The sequence below is a fragment of the Mustela nivalis genome (genome assembly GCF_964662115.1).
Source record: "Mustela nivalis genome assembly, chromosome: 13".
NCBI classification, from domain to species: domain Eukaryota; kingdom Metazoa; phylum Chordata; class Mammalia; order Carnivora; family Mustelidae; genus Mustela; species Mustela nivalis.
Window position 1 is genome coordinate 84,802,785 of NC_139032.1, and position 16,320 is coordinate 84,819,104.

The window sequence follows — 16,320 nt, forward strand, 5'->3', positions numbered from 1 at the left end:
CGAGGCGAGGCGTGTGCATGAAGGCACCCAGCCCGGTGCCTGGCTTGAGGTCTCCCCGCTCCACCCGGCCCCTGCTGGGGAACTAGAATCTCCTTTTACTCTGCTATCACCAGAGCCTTGCTGGTTCCTGTCATCTGTCACTTTCAGGCTAATCTGACGCTGCAGTGCCCCTGGGCCGCTTCTCCTTCTGCAGGTGACTTGCTCTTTCCCTTTAACCATAGGTTATCTGTCCCCTCGGCCCCAGCTGCCCATTCTCATTACAGGAGGCTTTGCTGTGGCTTTTCCTCCTCCCACCCCCTACATTTCCTCTTCCTGAGTCTGGACAACAGAAGTGAAAAGCAGCTCTTTGCAATGCAGGGAACCCTTCTCTTTAAAGCTGTCCCTGGTCGGGAGCCTCTCATCTCTCTGGGTGCTGCATCGTACCGTCCTGTAGCAGCTGAGGAGCCAGAGTCTGGGGTGACTTCATTTCCGTTCACCGCGATCCTGTTGAGCTATGACTGTTGAAGATACAGTCGGGTGTGTGACTCGAATGTGCTGTTAATATCACATGTACTCTATGAACCACGCATTGTATGTAGGAGATCAGAAATCCTTTTTCTCTCTCCCGCCCCCCCACCACCTCCCATAAATTCCCAGTCACCACCGATCCCTTCTTATATCATACCTGGTTTCTTCCAGGGCAGAGACGAGCGGGATGCCTGGTGTAATAGAGACCACTTGAGTCTGATTGGCAAACACACACATGGGTAGAAATGGAGTCACAGACACTCTGCAGTTTATACCAAAAAGATCCAGAGGTTTGATTGGAGTAGATTCAGCGCTTGATTTGGTCAACACGTGCTCAACCACTATCTATGCCAGGTCAAAAAATCATCCTACAAAATGGGCACAAATTGATGAGCTTCGGCCCTGATTTTGAGGAGGCCACAGTCGTGTTAGGAAGACAGGCTCGTATCAGATGCTTCAAATAATTTGTGCAAACTGGAGAGAGAAGGGACATGCAGGCCTCCGGTGAGCCCAGAACAAGCCCAGGGAAGGTTCTACCAGAGAAGGCATGCTTGGATGGGGTCTTGAGGGATGAATAGGAGTTCAGAGTGTAGGTAAGGAAGAAATGGAGATTCTACGAAGGGAAACAGCCTGGCTAAAGAGTCAGGCTAAGGCATGAACATCACATCACATATTCAGAGATTTACAGAACTTTCCCCTCTTCTGGGTAGAGGGAGAAGTAAACAGGGCAAGAGACAGTTGGGAAAGCTGGGCTAGTGTGTGAGCACCGCTAAAGTCCGGGAATGGCTGAGGATGAGGTTGCCTCAGGAAAGCATATGGAATGAGGACAGAGCTCAAGCAGAACCCTGACAAAGAGTAAATTTTAAAAGTTGGAGGAGGGACCAGAAAGGACATCTGCAAGGAAGAGCGGCTGGCCGGGGTAGGGGGGTTGCCGAGCATGTCAGCCAGGCACGATCAGGTGTCCCAGAGAAGCAGGAAAAGTTGAGACCAGGGAGTCCACATGGGGCGGGGCTGCTAAGGAGCCAGGCACCTTAGCTTCTCTGGTATAGCCTTTGTTTTTAAGTCCTGTATACCGCACAGTTTGCCCCACACTGTTCAGAGGGCTGCAGTAGGACACTTTGGCAGGAACTGGGAAGGGTCTACACACAGTAAGTGCTCAATAATTGCAGTTTCACGAGAATCCCCACTGTAATTTGCTGTTCTGTTCCCGTCTACCACGGCATCGCCGTTTTATCTCCTCACCTTCCCATAGGCAGGCAATCTTTTAAAACTGCAAGTAGGATCTTTCCACATCTCTGCTTTAAAATCCTCCTGGATCAAGTGGAGCTCATGTAGGCCCTCCCACCCCCCCACCCCCCCCACCCCCCCCACCCCCCACCCCACCCCCGGGCTGTGGCCTGGCAGCCCTTTTGTGCCTGGTGCCACACCCTCTCCTGGCCTTCAGGCTCCGGCCACCCTAGCCCCCTGCCAGGTCCTCCCTTCACCAGACTCCCTGCTATGTAGGAGACTCACTGCAGAGCCTGGAGCCCTGCTCCCCCTCCTCCCTGCCGGGAGTCCCCCGTTCTCCCCAGACACAGCACTTCTGCTCTGCATGCGTGATGCCCTTTGTAAGCAGGTGTTCCCTTAACTTTGTGGGTATTTTCCTACCCTCCCCCATCCCGCTGCAGGGTGAGCTCTGTGCACACTGGGGTCCTGCCTGTTCTGCACTTCCCGCCCCCTCACACCAGGCCCCATCTGCATATTCTCCTATCTGACTCTCAGCCTCTCTTTAACCACTGAATGGCTGGGCTGACCCTCTTTTCTCTTCCGGCTTCTGCTTGGCTCTTTGCCATCCAGGTCTGCCTGTCTTCGGAAGTTCCACTAACACCCACCTCCTCCTCAAGCCTTCCTGAATGCCTCCAGCCCCTGGGGAGGCAGGGGGACTGCACCGCACAGATGGGTGATGCCCTTAGTTTGGGTGGATGCACCTTTCGAAAATGCTTTCAAGGCTTAGAAATCTTCAGGCATGGCAGCCCTGCCTTGTAGTTCTTCCCCGGCTTCGGGAACCCCCCTCCCCCGTGGTGTGGTGGGTGCGAAAACAGCAGCCGCCCCAGCCAGCTTTGTGGATATGCGGCCAGCTCCGTCCCACGGGCGCGGGCTCAGAAGGCCCACGTCAGGCCCAGGGCTGTGCTGGTGCCATCTCCCGTGCCGACCGTTCGAACCACGGCCTCCAGGTCTCAGTGTGTGCTGGGCCCTACGCTCGCCTTGTAGGAGCGCAAGGAGCCAGAAGAGACCGCCTGAGCTCAGCATCCCCCGAGGCCTGGCACACGGCGGCACCCTCTGCGGGGTCACCTGTCATCATTTTAGCTCCGCTCAACCACAGCCACAGTCCATAATTCATTCTTCTGTGTGCTCAGCTTCACTGACTCAGGGCTGCGGTCAGAGGCGTTGATCAACTGTGTAAAACCCTCCTGCAGCTGCTCCTTACCCTCTCAGGGTCGCAAACCTGGCCGGCCTTCAACGTCACTCGTGGAGTTGTTAAAGATAGATTCTTGGCCGCACCCCAGGCCCCCCAATCCAGGCTCCCCAGGCTCGTGGCTGTGACTCTGTGTTGTTAGCAAGTGCCCCGCAGCCCAGATGCCTTCGTTTGTGCTGTGATGGGCAGAACAGAGTTAGGAACTCTTGTCTGAGGGATTGAAGTCTTGAAGCATGGCGGGGGGGGGGGGGTCCCTTCCAACCTGGCCTCAACCTTACCAGCCTTGCTTCCACACATACCCTGACCCTGTGCGCCAGAGGCTTGGCTTTCTCTGACCACCCAGTGAGTTCCTTTTACTCCATCAGTACCCGTGTCCTCTTCTGACAAGGGGCAACTAGAACCCCAGCCTCTTTCTCAGAGCTCTTGTGCTCCCTCGCACCCAGGCACCTGCCCTGTTGCATCTGGTGCTTTATTTCTACACCTCGATCCCCTGTAACCCGGGCACTCCTTCAGTGAGCGCACCCCTGCATCCTTCGTTAGCATTAGTAAAAGCAGACACTCAGATCCGCTCCACACATGTCAGAGTCTCCCTGCACTTAGGTCTGCTGGTTCCCACCCCCTCTTTCACCAGCCCTGGGTCTAGGCAGTGCTCAGCAAAGCCTTCTACCCGCCGGGTTGAGCCAGACCGTTCCATGGCACAGATGTTCGCCTCAGTGTTCATGCTACAGCAAGCAAACCAAATGCCTTTACAACCATTGGTGCTCGTCTTGTCACCAAGAGACCCTGTGGGGACAGGTCTTGCCTAGAGAACGTTCCCTCCCAGGAGCCTGTACGTTCAGGAGTACAGACCTTCCTAGAAGGTCATGCATTTGTTGTGTGAAAAAGGCAACATGTATAACATGTCTTGTCACCAAGAGACCCTGTGGGGACAGGTCTTGCCTAGAGAACGTTCCCTCCCAGGAGCCTGTACGTTCAGGAGTACACACCTTCCTAGAAGGTCATGCATTTGTTGTGTGAAAAAGGCAACATGTATAACATAAAACTTTGTCATAAATGCTCCCTTCCTCGGTCTTTTCCCTTTTGACTGAGTGCGGCCAAAACTCGGGCTACTGAACTCATTTAAGCCAATCCCTAAGCCTGCCAGTAAGATGCCTTATTGTTGTTTTTTCTCCCAGACCTGTTGGGTTTGAAATGTATTTCTTATCATCTTAATCTTCTTTTGCATTTGCTAAAGGCAGCTGATGACCACACCAAATGGATTATTTACTTTGCTTGAATACTCAACTCGGGCTCTGTGGGCACCTTGAGCTTTAATGGCCAACACCTTTGTCATAAAAAGCCAATGCTGGACCAATCGAGATGATTTCCTGAGCACCTACTGTGTACTCCTGCCAGAGGGCGAACACACAGGCCCAGCAGTTCAGGAGAGCAGGCCTTTCTGATTCTCAGTGGTTGTATGTTTTCCTGGACTCACGTGGTAGTAATAATACTCTAGACCTTCATTCACAAAGTGCTCCTTGCCCTACTCTCAGTGGCCTATGGGACAGGAATGAAAGCCATTGGGTGGACAATGGAAGCCGGATGGCAGAACATGCCCGGGCTCCTGGTCAGGGTCAAGTGTTCTGTTTCTGCGGGTGTATTTTGCCCAGTGAGCAGAGATCGAGACAAAGTTGCTCACACAGGCCATAAGGCTTGGGAAACATTATCCTCCACTTGGATATTCTTGGAATTGAAGAAGGTGGTCGCTGATGTCTGGAAACTTCTGAATTCCTTGAGGGGGCTTTGAGCTGTTGGGGGGCCTGCTCCAGGGGCGCCCCCTCCTCCTGCTCTGTGCTGCTACGGGCTGGTGGTGGCGCGGGTGCTTTCTGAGCCTTGGGGAGTGCTCTGTGCGCCCTGTAACCTCCTCTCTCCTCCGTCTCTTTCTTAGGCACATCTCACTAACGCTTCCTGCTACCTTCCGAGGTAGGAACAGCACTCGGGCTGACTATGAGTACCAGCACTCCAATCTGTATGCCATATCAGGTACGTGGGGCCTCTGCTCATGGCCAGCTACGGTGTCTGTGTCCCGGGCACCACCTCCCTCTGCGTGTCTCCTGGCTTCGAATGGCATCTGTCTTACCTGTCTCTTCACCCTGCGAGGAGCCTGTCCCCTGCAGCGATTAGCCCTTTCCTTCCTTTGTGTCACCTCAGCACTTAGAGAAGGGCCAGACACTCTGTGCATTTGGAAACTAACGATGAAAAACAATGTGTGGATTTCGCGAGCTTGAAGGGAGGTTTCCAGAGGATACTCTGTGCATTGTTCACCTGCCAGAGCCAGGGCGGGTTTCCCATGGGGTCTCGGGAGTGGCACAGAGCTGAGGCCCAGTCCACTCACCAGCCTGTGTCCAGGTCTGTTCTCCCCTCTCATTTCCCAAAGCTAGGTTTGCAGCCAGAAGGGACGCTGGCTGTCTCCTTTCCCACCCTCGTCATAAGGGTCTGTGATTTCTGAACTCGGCCTTGAAGTAGATGGTGGTCCTTCGGCCGGAACCTCAGCAGTGCGCGTTTGCCTTCCCACCTTTGCCACGGAGGGGAACACTTACAGGCCTGATGGCAGAGTGGAGACTCCTGGGGTACCTGGCAGCACAGGTGATGCGCTAAGAGCCCAGGAAACCCGTAAGTTCACCTCCGATGATCCTAGGCCTCCAGTCAGGGGCGTTTGTATTTAAGGGGGAAGTGGCAAATCGGTGCCACTTACCAGCGCATGGCCTTAATGGTGAGTGACGTTTTGAACACGGGAACATGGCACTCATTCATGTACCATAATGAATCCGTTATTTAAAAGGTAATCTTTTTTCTAAAAATTGCAACTTGGGGTTACTAAATAGATGAAATAGAACAATGGTATAATTCATGTCAGTATCAGTTTCTCTTGTTATGATCACTCCCTAATAGGTTTGGAAGTAGAAGCAAAAGCCAGTTGTTCCATTTCTGGGTGGGGGGAAGAGGAAGACCCGGGATGTCCTTAAAGCCCGGGCGCCTGGCCGACCTCCAGGAGCCCAGCTCCTTAAAGGGGCAGAGGGAGCGCGTCGTCTCAGAAAAGCACCGCCGGAGAGAGTTACTTTTGTGCTGTGGCTATTTCAGCGAAGTCGACGAGGAGCATAACAAGTGTGGAAAGATGACCTATTTTGTAGAAAAGCTATTTCCCCAGATGCTTCGTGGCAGAGTAGTGCAAAACAGGTCTGTGAAACCCAGCAGGGCAGCCCCGTTCCGAATGCGCAGGAGGAAACCTCAGTCAAAGCCGATGCTTCTTTCCTCACGCTTGCAAACCTTTTTCCAGCCACGGTGTTCGGCTCGAGCCCCCCCTTACCTGGGTTCTCTGATGCCTTTCCCAGCTGTTGACATTTCTGCAGAAAAGGACCCACAGAGCGAAACCTCCTCTGGTTTGGCAGGAATGTTCCTGTCTGCCTCTGGACCACTGCTCCCTCGCCCCTCGGCTTTGATGAGGTGTTGTCTGGGCTCATTTCAGCCGTGAGTTTAGCAACACCAAGGTAACAGCCTCAAGACACAGGGGAAGCCATTCAGAAACTTCCTGTTACATTTATGTAAGTGGCAGTTGGTGGGATTTTATCTTCCAAACAGTGGTAGTAGAGGCTGTCCCCCCCCCCACCCCAGCAGCAGGCAGCCCCCAGCACCTCCGTGGCTGCCGGCACCAAATTGCTCCACCAGGGTCCGAGGCTGCTTTGTGGGAAGGCTGCCAGCAAGAGCCCGCAGGACCCGCCAGCTCCATAAGGCCTGCAAGCTCAGCACTGGGCAACCATGGTGCAGCCGGGAAGCCTGCCTGCCCCCCACCGGCTGCCTGCCTGCGAGCCGTGCTGGTGGAAGGGAACAGAGACCACCTACCCCACCCCCAACCCCGTCCCTGCCATGAATAGCGTTTGGCACAGAATGGCACATCTCAGTTTGGGATTGCAGAGTTAAGGTTTCAAGGGTTGATGCCAAAAGCAGTGGAGGCAAAAGTGTGCCCCAGGCCCTCGCCGTTGCCTGGTGCCCTACGTACGGTGGCTGGAGCTCAGCCAATAAGGAAACGAAGCCTCAGACTGTTCCGAACCGGCCCTGGTGCCCGGCTGCCACAGGCTTCGGGGGTCTGTTTTCCATGCAGACTGCTGGTGCGTTCTGGTGCATTCCTGAAAATATGTAGTGAGGGCTCCCTTCACACGCGGGCCCTCCTAAAAATGAGTAGATTTCTAGGTGAAGTAAATTGAAAAGCGAGTAGCCCATGCTTAACTTGTGTGTGTGGTTGTTAAAGTCATATTAACTTTTCAGTGTCTTCTCAAAGGCATGCCCGTTATCCAGCCCCTCTCCTGTCCCCCGCACAGAGGCTGCTGGTGACTGTCAGGGGTGTAGAGGGAGGGACAGCGCTCAGAGTTGCTGGAGTAAGGGGAGGGGACTCTATGGAACTGTGGCCCCGGTGCGCAGAGGCGCTCATGAGCTGTTCATGGGAAGGAGAGCCTTTAGCCCAGGAACGCCCCCTGTGACCTCTGCGGCAGGCGATCTGACCTGCTTCTCGAATGCATCCCGGCGTGTGGGCCTCCACCTCCGCCTATCCTGTTCCACCTCTGCAGGGTCCTCCCCTGCTCAGCTGAGCTCATGTTCATACCCACCCAGCCATTCGGGCTGCAGATGTGTTCCACTGGCCAAGGTGTGCCAGCTGCCAGCTGCTCAGCCAGTAGATCTCTCGCGCCCACAGAAGTGGGGTGAGGGGCTTCGGCTAACTCAGTGCCGAAATCCTGAGAAGCGCATGTCCCTTGCCTTGCCACTTCGTACCCTCATCACATGGCCACAAGGCCTGCCTTTGCTCCTCGTGCATCCACCAATAAGAATTTTTTCTGGAAAACACTCACGGGTGTTCAGGAAGGTTTATCCACAGGGATGAGCGCTGCTGCTTCTTAAAAATAATACTCAGGGAAAGGGCTTGGGGTGGGGCTCTTAAATGCCCCAGACAAAAAGCGAAGGGTTAAATTGTGGAACATTCTTAAAAGATTTGATGCCATAACTCTTAAGGCATCAAAAATGATTTGGATAAAAAGGTGCAGGTGAATGTTGTTAAGTGACAACCAGAATGAGCAATGTGATCACATTTTTAAAAATATCCAGGAACACCTGAGCAGCTCAGGGAAGCATCTGACTCTCGATTTCTGCTTAGGTCATGATCTCAGGATCATGGGATTGAGCCCCACATCAGGTTCTGTGCTCTGCATGGAGTCTGCTTAAGATTTTCTCTCTCCCTCTGCTCTTCCCCTGCTTGTACACATGCTCTCTCTCCGCCCCCCCACCCCTAAAGAAGAAATCAGAATGTCTGGAAAGGTACCCCCGAAGGTGTTTACAGTGGTTTTCACCAGTCTTTCCTGCTCTTTTCTTTCCCCTTCCGTGCAGTGTCTCATTTCTCTATGCTGGTAGGTGTTACTTTTGTAATAAAAAGTTTGGGCGTGCCTGGGTAACTCAGTCAGTTACGTGCCCAGCTCTTGGTTTTGGCTGAGGTCACGATCCTTGGGGTCCTGGGATCGAGCCCTGCGTCAGGCTCCACACTCAGCAGAGAGTCTGCTCCAAGGATTCTCTCCCACCCTCCCCCTGCTCTCCTTCAAATAAATACATAAGTCTTAGAAATAAAGAAAAGAAAAGAAAAAGTTTAGACCCAAAGTTCATTTGGCGTGCTCTTAGTAAGCCATGCTGGTCCCCGCGATTACCTTGCCTCTTCTCAGTGCTCCCAAGCCTCCTGACGCCTCTTCTGAATTCTGTTGGAAATCACCTCCAGGCCACAGATCGATAATTTTCTTATGGTCCTTTTTGAAAATATGGGGGTTTTATTCCCCTTGTTGTCCAGTTGCTGGTACTCCTGTCCACTGCTGTCCCCCAAAGACGACTGACCACCAGTCTAACACCACTGGTGGTACAGACGCCGATGGGGTGTGGGAGCCCAGCTGCTGGGGCCGTCTCCTCGCCTGCCTTGCTTCTCACACCCCGCATCATCATCTCGTTCTTTTCCTTAGGCTTGAGGATGGTTTTCCTTGAAAGAGGAAGTAGAAATCCAGTGGGAGGTTTGGCCTGGTTTGGCTCACTGTGATCCATGTGTGTTAGAGTTGGCAAACCACTTTTTTTTTTTTTTTTAAATCCTTGTGTCTGATAAATGGCAGCTCATGGGTTCACGCTTTCCTGACAACATTCGAACTGGCTTGTCCCCCTTAAGACCTTACCTCCTGGGAGGTGCCTCCTTGGGCCATGTTGATTTTCTAGATTCTCCCCCAAAGCCCTACTCCTGCGAGCCCTTGTTGGGCTTCTTGGGAGCTGTTCATTTTCTTCCTAAGAATGTCCCGTTGGGGACGGTATGTGCTACGGTGAGTGCTGTGAAATGTGTAACCTGATGATTCACAGACCTGTACCCCTGGGGTACATAATACATTACATGTTAATAAAAAAAAATTTTTTTTTTTTTAAATAAGAATATATTCTCTGTTCTGGGGAAGCCTGGGTGGCTCAGTTGGTTAAGCAGCCAACTCTTGATTTCGGCTCAGGTCATGATCTCAGGGTCATGAGATCGAGCCCCATGTCGGGCTCTGCGCTCCGTGCAGATTCTGTTTGAGAATCTCTCCCTCTGCCCCTCCCCCCCCACACTCTCTCTCCCTGTCTCTCTCTCTCTCTCTCTCTCTCTCTCACTCTCTCTCAAATAAATAAAATAAATCTTAAATATATTTATTTTTTCTGTCCTGGAAAGTCTTCTGATTTAGTCCTGAATGATAGCCTCCTAAACTTTCTGTTCCCCCTAGAATGATTTTAGATGTCTAGATGTCTGATCATTTATTTCTAGGCCAGCCGGTCCAGAAAGATACAAGGCAGCTCCAAAAATACATGTAACCAAATGAAAATGGAAGCGAAAAAGTAAGAGTGAGCAAAAATACAGGATAGAAAAGGAGGGTGCAGCTGTGGGCGAGGTTTTGCACAAAGGGGATTCTGGATTTGGTTCCGAATCAGGACAATCTCTGTATGGATAAGATTAAAACAAAGCTGGTTGACTAGGATGAACCTAGCTTTTCCTTAAATGGAATTAAAGGCCCACGAAGAGGGCCAAGTACAAGGCTTTGGACAACAAAACAGCCACTTTTCAGTGAGTTTGAGGAGGACAGCCTAGGTGCCCCCATATTAGGAGATCTGCTCATGTTTGAACCCCTAACATGCTTGGCTGTTGAGTGAGATGTTTCTTAAATGGTCTTGGGTGTCACGTGTCTTAGGGACTGGAGATGTGGGGGTATCAGGAATGCAGGTCCCCGGCCTCCTGTCCCACCTGGAAGATGCACCCGGGCCGGAGTTTCCCCACACGGAGAAGCTCAATCACAAGGTGCCCAGGATCACTTTTTCTAAGCACGAATGTCTGTCTGTCTTAGGGCGGTTTCACTTAATGAACAGGATACGATAGGTCTGGGAAACCACACTGTGCCATTCTTTTGTTTTGTTGTTGTTATCCACTGATTCATATCTCTAAGTGAAGTATTTTTTTCCAAAGAACCTATTTTTCTCCCTTTTGAAAAAACTGGCATAGTAATATAAAATAGTAAAATTAAGCAAATGCACATTGGAACTGGCACGTAATGAAGCCGAAAATCTCGAACAGTCCATGAATGCAGGTTGAGCCATAAGGCAGAAACACAGTGCAGGGATCCGAGGGGTCCAGCTTCCCTTCCCTTTCCTCTGTGGGCAGATTGCCTTGCTAATACCTTCATTTATTCAGGAGCATTGGGCTGGCCGTGGAATTGATTGCCCACACTATCCCTCTTGAGAGTCAAAGGGGCTCCCACTTGAACCTGGACAAAGCGGTAACCTGGAACTGCCCCAGCAGATGGGGTGGAGAGGGGTGTGGTCACCCTGCTTTTAGCTTTCTCGATCTTTTCATTTTTTCCAGTGTTCTTTCTGTTGGCTGGAAAAAACCTTTTATTGCTCTCCACAGCTGTTCCTTCTTAAAAATCCATCTCCTTTCAAGATGTTGGGCCAGGAAGCTTGTGAGCATGGACAAGCCTGAGTCCATGGGCTCCTCGCCTTGGCTCACAGCAACTTGGACAGAGAGGAGGATTTCCTCTGAAACAGAACTGCGTACGAGCAGTGTGTAACTCTGACATCAGACCGGGAAAGCACAAAGCAATTAAAAATAATTAATGATTACTGAATATCAGCCTTCTCCATGCAGTTTTAATCTAGTCCTCATTTAAATTGGAAGATGGACATTTAATTATCAGTATTATGAAATTCATGATTTATATATTTCATCCAATTGGATAAAATTTCTGCCACCAGCTCTTTATCTTATTACAAAAAGAAAAAAAAAATCTGTATGTTTTACAGTGTGAGCATTTAAAAAGTCTTCTGAAGCCCACCAAACAATTACAAACATGTTTTCCTTTGTAGTGATTACATTATTTCTATCCTTGAATTAGGAAAAAAAAAAATCTCACCTGGAAAATGGAACGTGAACTTAATACTTTCATGATCGTAAAGCATGGCCGGGCTGGAAAATGAAGGCTAAAAGACCAAAACAATAGAGTACTTGAGAAAGGCTGGTTTTTTTCTGCATAAGGTGTTCTGACCAACAGCTGTTCCAGGCGCAGCGTGGACAGTATCCTCGCAGAATTTGTGTCCGCGTTTTCTGTGCGCATGCCCGTGCTTCTTCTTTTCCCCTGAATTTGGGTGTCAGCCGTGAGTGGGTTGAGTGACGATGTTACTGATAATCACAAACGAGGGAACCCCAGTGTCTTCCAGTGGAAGCCCCATATGAGAGGCAACCTTTGCGTTCGCAGGCGCACCCCCTTCCCCCACGGTGGCCTCTGTCCTTCATGGACATGCTCGTGTGGCTTCCGTGGCCTTGCGTCCAGACCCCTGCCTCCCTTTCCCCTCCGCCGAGGATTTTCCAAGCCACCAAGAACTGGTTGGAGACTTAGTGGGGAGGGTGGCAAGGATCCGGGAGAGAGGGAAGCATCCGTTTGACGCAGCCACAGATAATAGCAGATGGGGGAAATTCCTGAATGAAGCGAAAAAATATTTATAATAATGGTGCTCAAATCAGGGAGGAAATAAGTCATTTTAGAGGCATATAAATTTTTATCATCACCTCCAACAGCCGCGTGTCCCTTGTCTATCCATCTATCCTCGCCCTGACTGACAACAAAATCGAGGGCAAAGAAAAATATAATAAGAAAAAGAAGAAATGAATGGGAGCGGATGGGGAATTGATCGTCTCGTGTATTTGTAGATCCTGATGTAAAAGGTACAGTTGACAGGTGGCCGGCTTCGCTCTGTACACAACCATGTGTGTGCTGTCAGACGCACGCACGCTGCCTTGTTTCGATTGATGAATTGCCTGCTTTCTTGATTAAACCTTCCGTCACTTAAGAAACAAAAAGCCTGTGTTTAGATGGCAGAGTGGGACATGTCAAAAAAATCTGCCTCCTTTACCTTTGTGCAGATGTTGGGCACAGACTGTAACATGTATTATTAAAATGAATGTGGCATTTACTGTGCATTATTCCTTTCCTGGGAGAAAGGACTATAAATTATATGCTAATAATAAGCTTTAACCCTTTCGAAATGCAAAAGATTTAAGAGTGCAAATATTCACGGAGGCCTGGCTAATTGGATGTGCTTTTATACACCCGCCGTGACGGCCGTGTCGCTGAAGTTAATGAACAGCGCGTGCGGGCAGACACACAGGGCGCTCGGGGACCTCTCGCCTCCTGGAGGTGTCCCGCCCTGCAAGGACCTCCACTAGGAGTTCACAGAGAGAGTGAGACCCCGAAGGCCCTCCACTGGGCTCTGGACCATCTTACTTTGGATTAGGTATGGAGGCACAGCCATGCCCAGTGGCCCCAGCGAGTCTCCTGGAGCCGAGAGTCAAAGGCGGTCTCCTCTTCCTGCATCCCTACTTACGGGGCTGGCTTGGCTCAGGCCTGGCGGTGCCAGGCACTGGTGCCTCACACTTGACTTGTCCATCTTTCTTGGCAAGCCCCTCGATGCTCAGTCCAATTGCCCAGGTAGCAGATTCATCTCCTTGAGGCAGAACTCCAGAGAGCACACCTTCATCTGCCTGCCCCGGTCCCGGCCCGCGGCAGTGATCCACACCGCACTTGCCCAGCATTGAGGCTGCCCAGCATAGAGGCCAGTCTCTACTTTTCCAGGGTCTTCTCTCCATTTCTCTTCACCTGTGTCACTCCTGGGCCCTCACTTTGTCTCTTTGTGCCTGTGCCCCTGCCGATCATATATATGGCCCAGCTTCACCCAGCTTCCCTGTGGATCCATCTTTGAGGGCTGGTCCTCAAACTGCTCTTCCAGTAAGCTTTACCGAGTCCCTTCCATCTGGGGCTGCTCCCTTCCTGGTGTGCTCCCACACTGCTTCGTGCTGCAGACCTTTCCCCCAGGAGCACCTTGAGATGCTTATGTGCAGTGAAGAAGGAGCGTGTCTTCAATCCTTCCTGAATCATGGAGGATGTCATTAAAGGTGAAGGATAGTTTACTCCTCCATTCATTTAGCAGACTCTGAGGGCTTCCATGAGCCTAGCCCCAAGTTCCCTCCCGAGGACAACAGGAAGCAGGTGGAAGAAGGGTCAGCACGTGGCTGATGGGGCATCTGGAGCCGGAAGCACGTGTGGCCATCACACCAGAGCCTCTGTGAATGACCACATGGGTTGCACACCATGCAACATAACGTGAATGCCCCCCAGCCAGAGCCAGGCCACAGTCCTGTGTGATGTTGCCTTGGGCAGGTCACTCAACACTAGCTGTCCATAGCTGGGAAATGATTCGCTAACGACCACCACCTTCTCAGCATTGGCGTGAGGATCCGCAGCACAGGAATGTCCCCCTTCTCTCCACACGTACCTCCCCTGTGGGGCTGTGATCAGAGCAGAGCCCAAAGATTTGTGGAGAATTATCACTCAGGACACCCTGGCTCCTGACCCACGTGGCCTTCCCCTTCTCAGCCCTCTCTTCTGTAGTTTTATAAATGAGATTACTTCCCAGTCTTCAGCGCACTTGGAGAAAATCTGCCTCGGTCCAAACAAACTTGCAGGCAAGGCTCTCTGGCCTGGCTCAGCTTGGCACCCCCTGCTAACCGAGACACTTTGTCACCATTTTCACTTAGAAGTGGGCTAGGCGGGGGTGCCTGGGTGGCTCAGTAGGTTAAAGCCTCTGCCTTCGGCTCAGGTCATGATCCCAGAGTCCTGGGATCGAACCCTGCATCGCGCTCTCTGCTCAGCAGGGAGCCTGCTTCCTCCTCTCTCTCAGCCTGCCCTCTGCCTACTTGTAATCTCTGCCTGTCAAATAAATAAATAAATCTTTAAAAAAGAAGAAGAAGAAGAAGAAGAAGAAGAAGAGGGCTAGGCAGCCCACAGGCCCTCGGCAGGGTGACAGAATGATGGCTTGGGGCAGGAAGGAGAGGAGAGCTTGGTATACTGAGCCAGCGGCATCTGTAAAATCCTCCAATGTGCCTTTGGCTTTTGGGGAGGAAAAGGACTCGGGTGGGGCGCGACAGGCTGCTTTCTGCTCCGGGCCTTCATTTCTGCCTCATCTTGGGCTCCACCGGTAGCAGAAAGTTAAGACTTTTTCCAGTTTCGTCACTGTGAAAAAAATATTTTAAAAAATTATTAGGTGACAGCTACTTTGGTGCTCTTGAAGCAGTGGCCACACGTCCCACCCCTGTTGTGCTTTCCTTCTCTCTCTGGTTTTTAGGCAAGGCCAAGTTTAGGCAGCGTTAGTTTAATGACCCATGTCCCCTGTTCAGACCCAAGAAGGAGGCAGCTGGTGGGGGCAGCAGGAGGACCCAGGGCAGGAGCTGCGAGCACCAGGCTCCATTCTTGAACCAACTAGTCCCATCACGCCTTCCGGGATCTGCGTGTCCGAGTCTACAGCAATAAGAGCATCTGTAATTTAAACAGAACAGTATTTTCCAGAAGTTTCCTGTGCACCAGGCGTAGTCTAGTATCTAAGACGGCAGCGATCATACTCTCTCCCGTGGGGTGTGCAGGTTGGGTGCCGAGGGTGTCACCAGCACACGTGCGGCTGCGGCCCCAAACTCACAGGCATCCCATCCACACACCGTCTTGACCACAAAGACCCAGACTGCAGCAACAACGTGAGGAAAACCAGATTTCTGACACCTTTCTCCCCCTTGTGTTTATCGTCCTTGTCTAGTTGTCAAGCAGAAACATGCATGTGTTTGCCTCTCCTGCTTCCCTTCCCCGTGGGCTGCCTGCCTGGGGGCCCACAGCAGAGTCCCTTCCGGAGGCCTGGTTAGAGAGGCGCTGCAAACGGGGAGCACACTGAATCCCCACCCTTCATCTGCTCTTAGCATCTCTTCAGAAGCTTCCTCTGGGCTGAGTGAAGGAGCCGGGCTCAAACACGCAGTCCTGCCTCGGGGCAGCTGACGTCAGATCAGCCTTCCGGTTCTTTTTCTAGCTCTGTCTCTGTCCTGCTAATAGACTGTCAGCCAAGAGGGGGGAAATGCTATAATTAAGGCAACTTCTTTAATTTAAACACATTTAGGGAGCTGAAGTTGTTTTTGCTTTTATTAAAATGGATTATATTAATTTATTTTAATAATACCTAACCTTCCTCCAGCACTTAGCATGTATGAGAGTCTGCAGTAAGCACTCTGCATGTATTTTGTCATTTAATTGAGATAAAGCCTTACCAGGAAAACCTTACAACAAAACCTTTAGGGTTTGGGGGCGCCTTGGTGGTTCAGTCCGTTAAGCGTCTGCCTTAGGCTCAGGTCATGATCTCAGGGTCCTGGGATCGAGCCCTGCATTAGGCTCCCTGCTAACCAGGGAGCCTGCTTCTTTCTCTGCCTGCCACTCCCTCTGCTTGTGCTTGCTCTCTCTCTCTCTCTCTCTCTTTCTCCCTCTCTCTGTCAAATAAATAAAATCTTAAAAAAAAAAAAATCAAAAAAAACTTCAGGGTTTGTACCATCACTACTATTATCTCTATAGGTGTAGCACAGCTGCTCAAGCCTTGTAAAACAAATCTCTCTTACATAAATCTTTATTTTAACTTTATAAGTATTTTTATTTTACAGATAGAAAAAAATGAGGTTTTGAAAGATTTTAGTCTCTCCACAGTTCTGTTGCTAGTAAGGAGAAGAGCTGAGATTCGAACCTAAGTCTCTCTGATCCATCCACCAACCTCCAAATCCCCGAGTCACATATGTGGCTCCAGGTTGCACGTGACCATTTCCTTCCTGTCATCGACTTGAAGTCAGAAATGGCACTCATACCCCAAGTGAGTCATGCTGGGACTAACTTGGGAGATTAGGTCTCAGGGTTATTTAAATCTCAGGAAGTTCCCTG

The 16,320-nt window shown here is 51.1% G+C and overlaps 1 protein-coding gene across 3 annotated transcripts in view; it reads left to right on the forward strand.

Moving 5' to 3' along the window:
- Positions 1-16,320, forward strand: part of MVB12B (multivesicular body subunit 12B) — a 186,463-nt gene that overhangs the window by 100,546 nt on the left and 69,597 nt on the right. For 2 of the 3 annotated variants that reach the window (XM_082695607.1, XM_082695608.1), the window contains exon 7: positions 4,890-4,984. In XM_082695607.1, the coding sequence (XP_082551733.1) occupies positions 4,890-4,984 (95 nt within the window). Of the gene's footprint in view, positions 1-4,889; positions 4,985-12,101; positions 15,926-16,320 lie in introns of those variants that run through there. The other variant, XM_082695609.1, reaches the window with a different exon arrangement.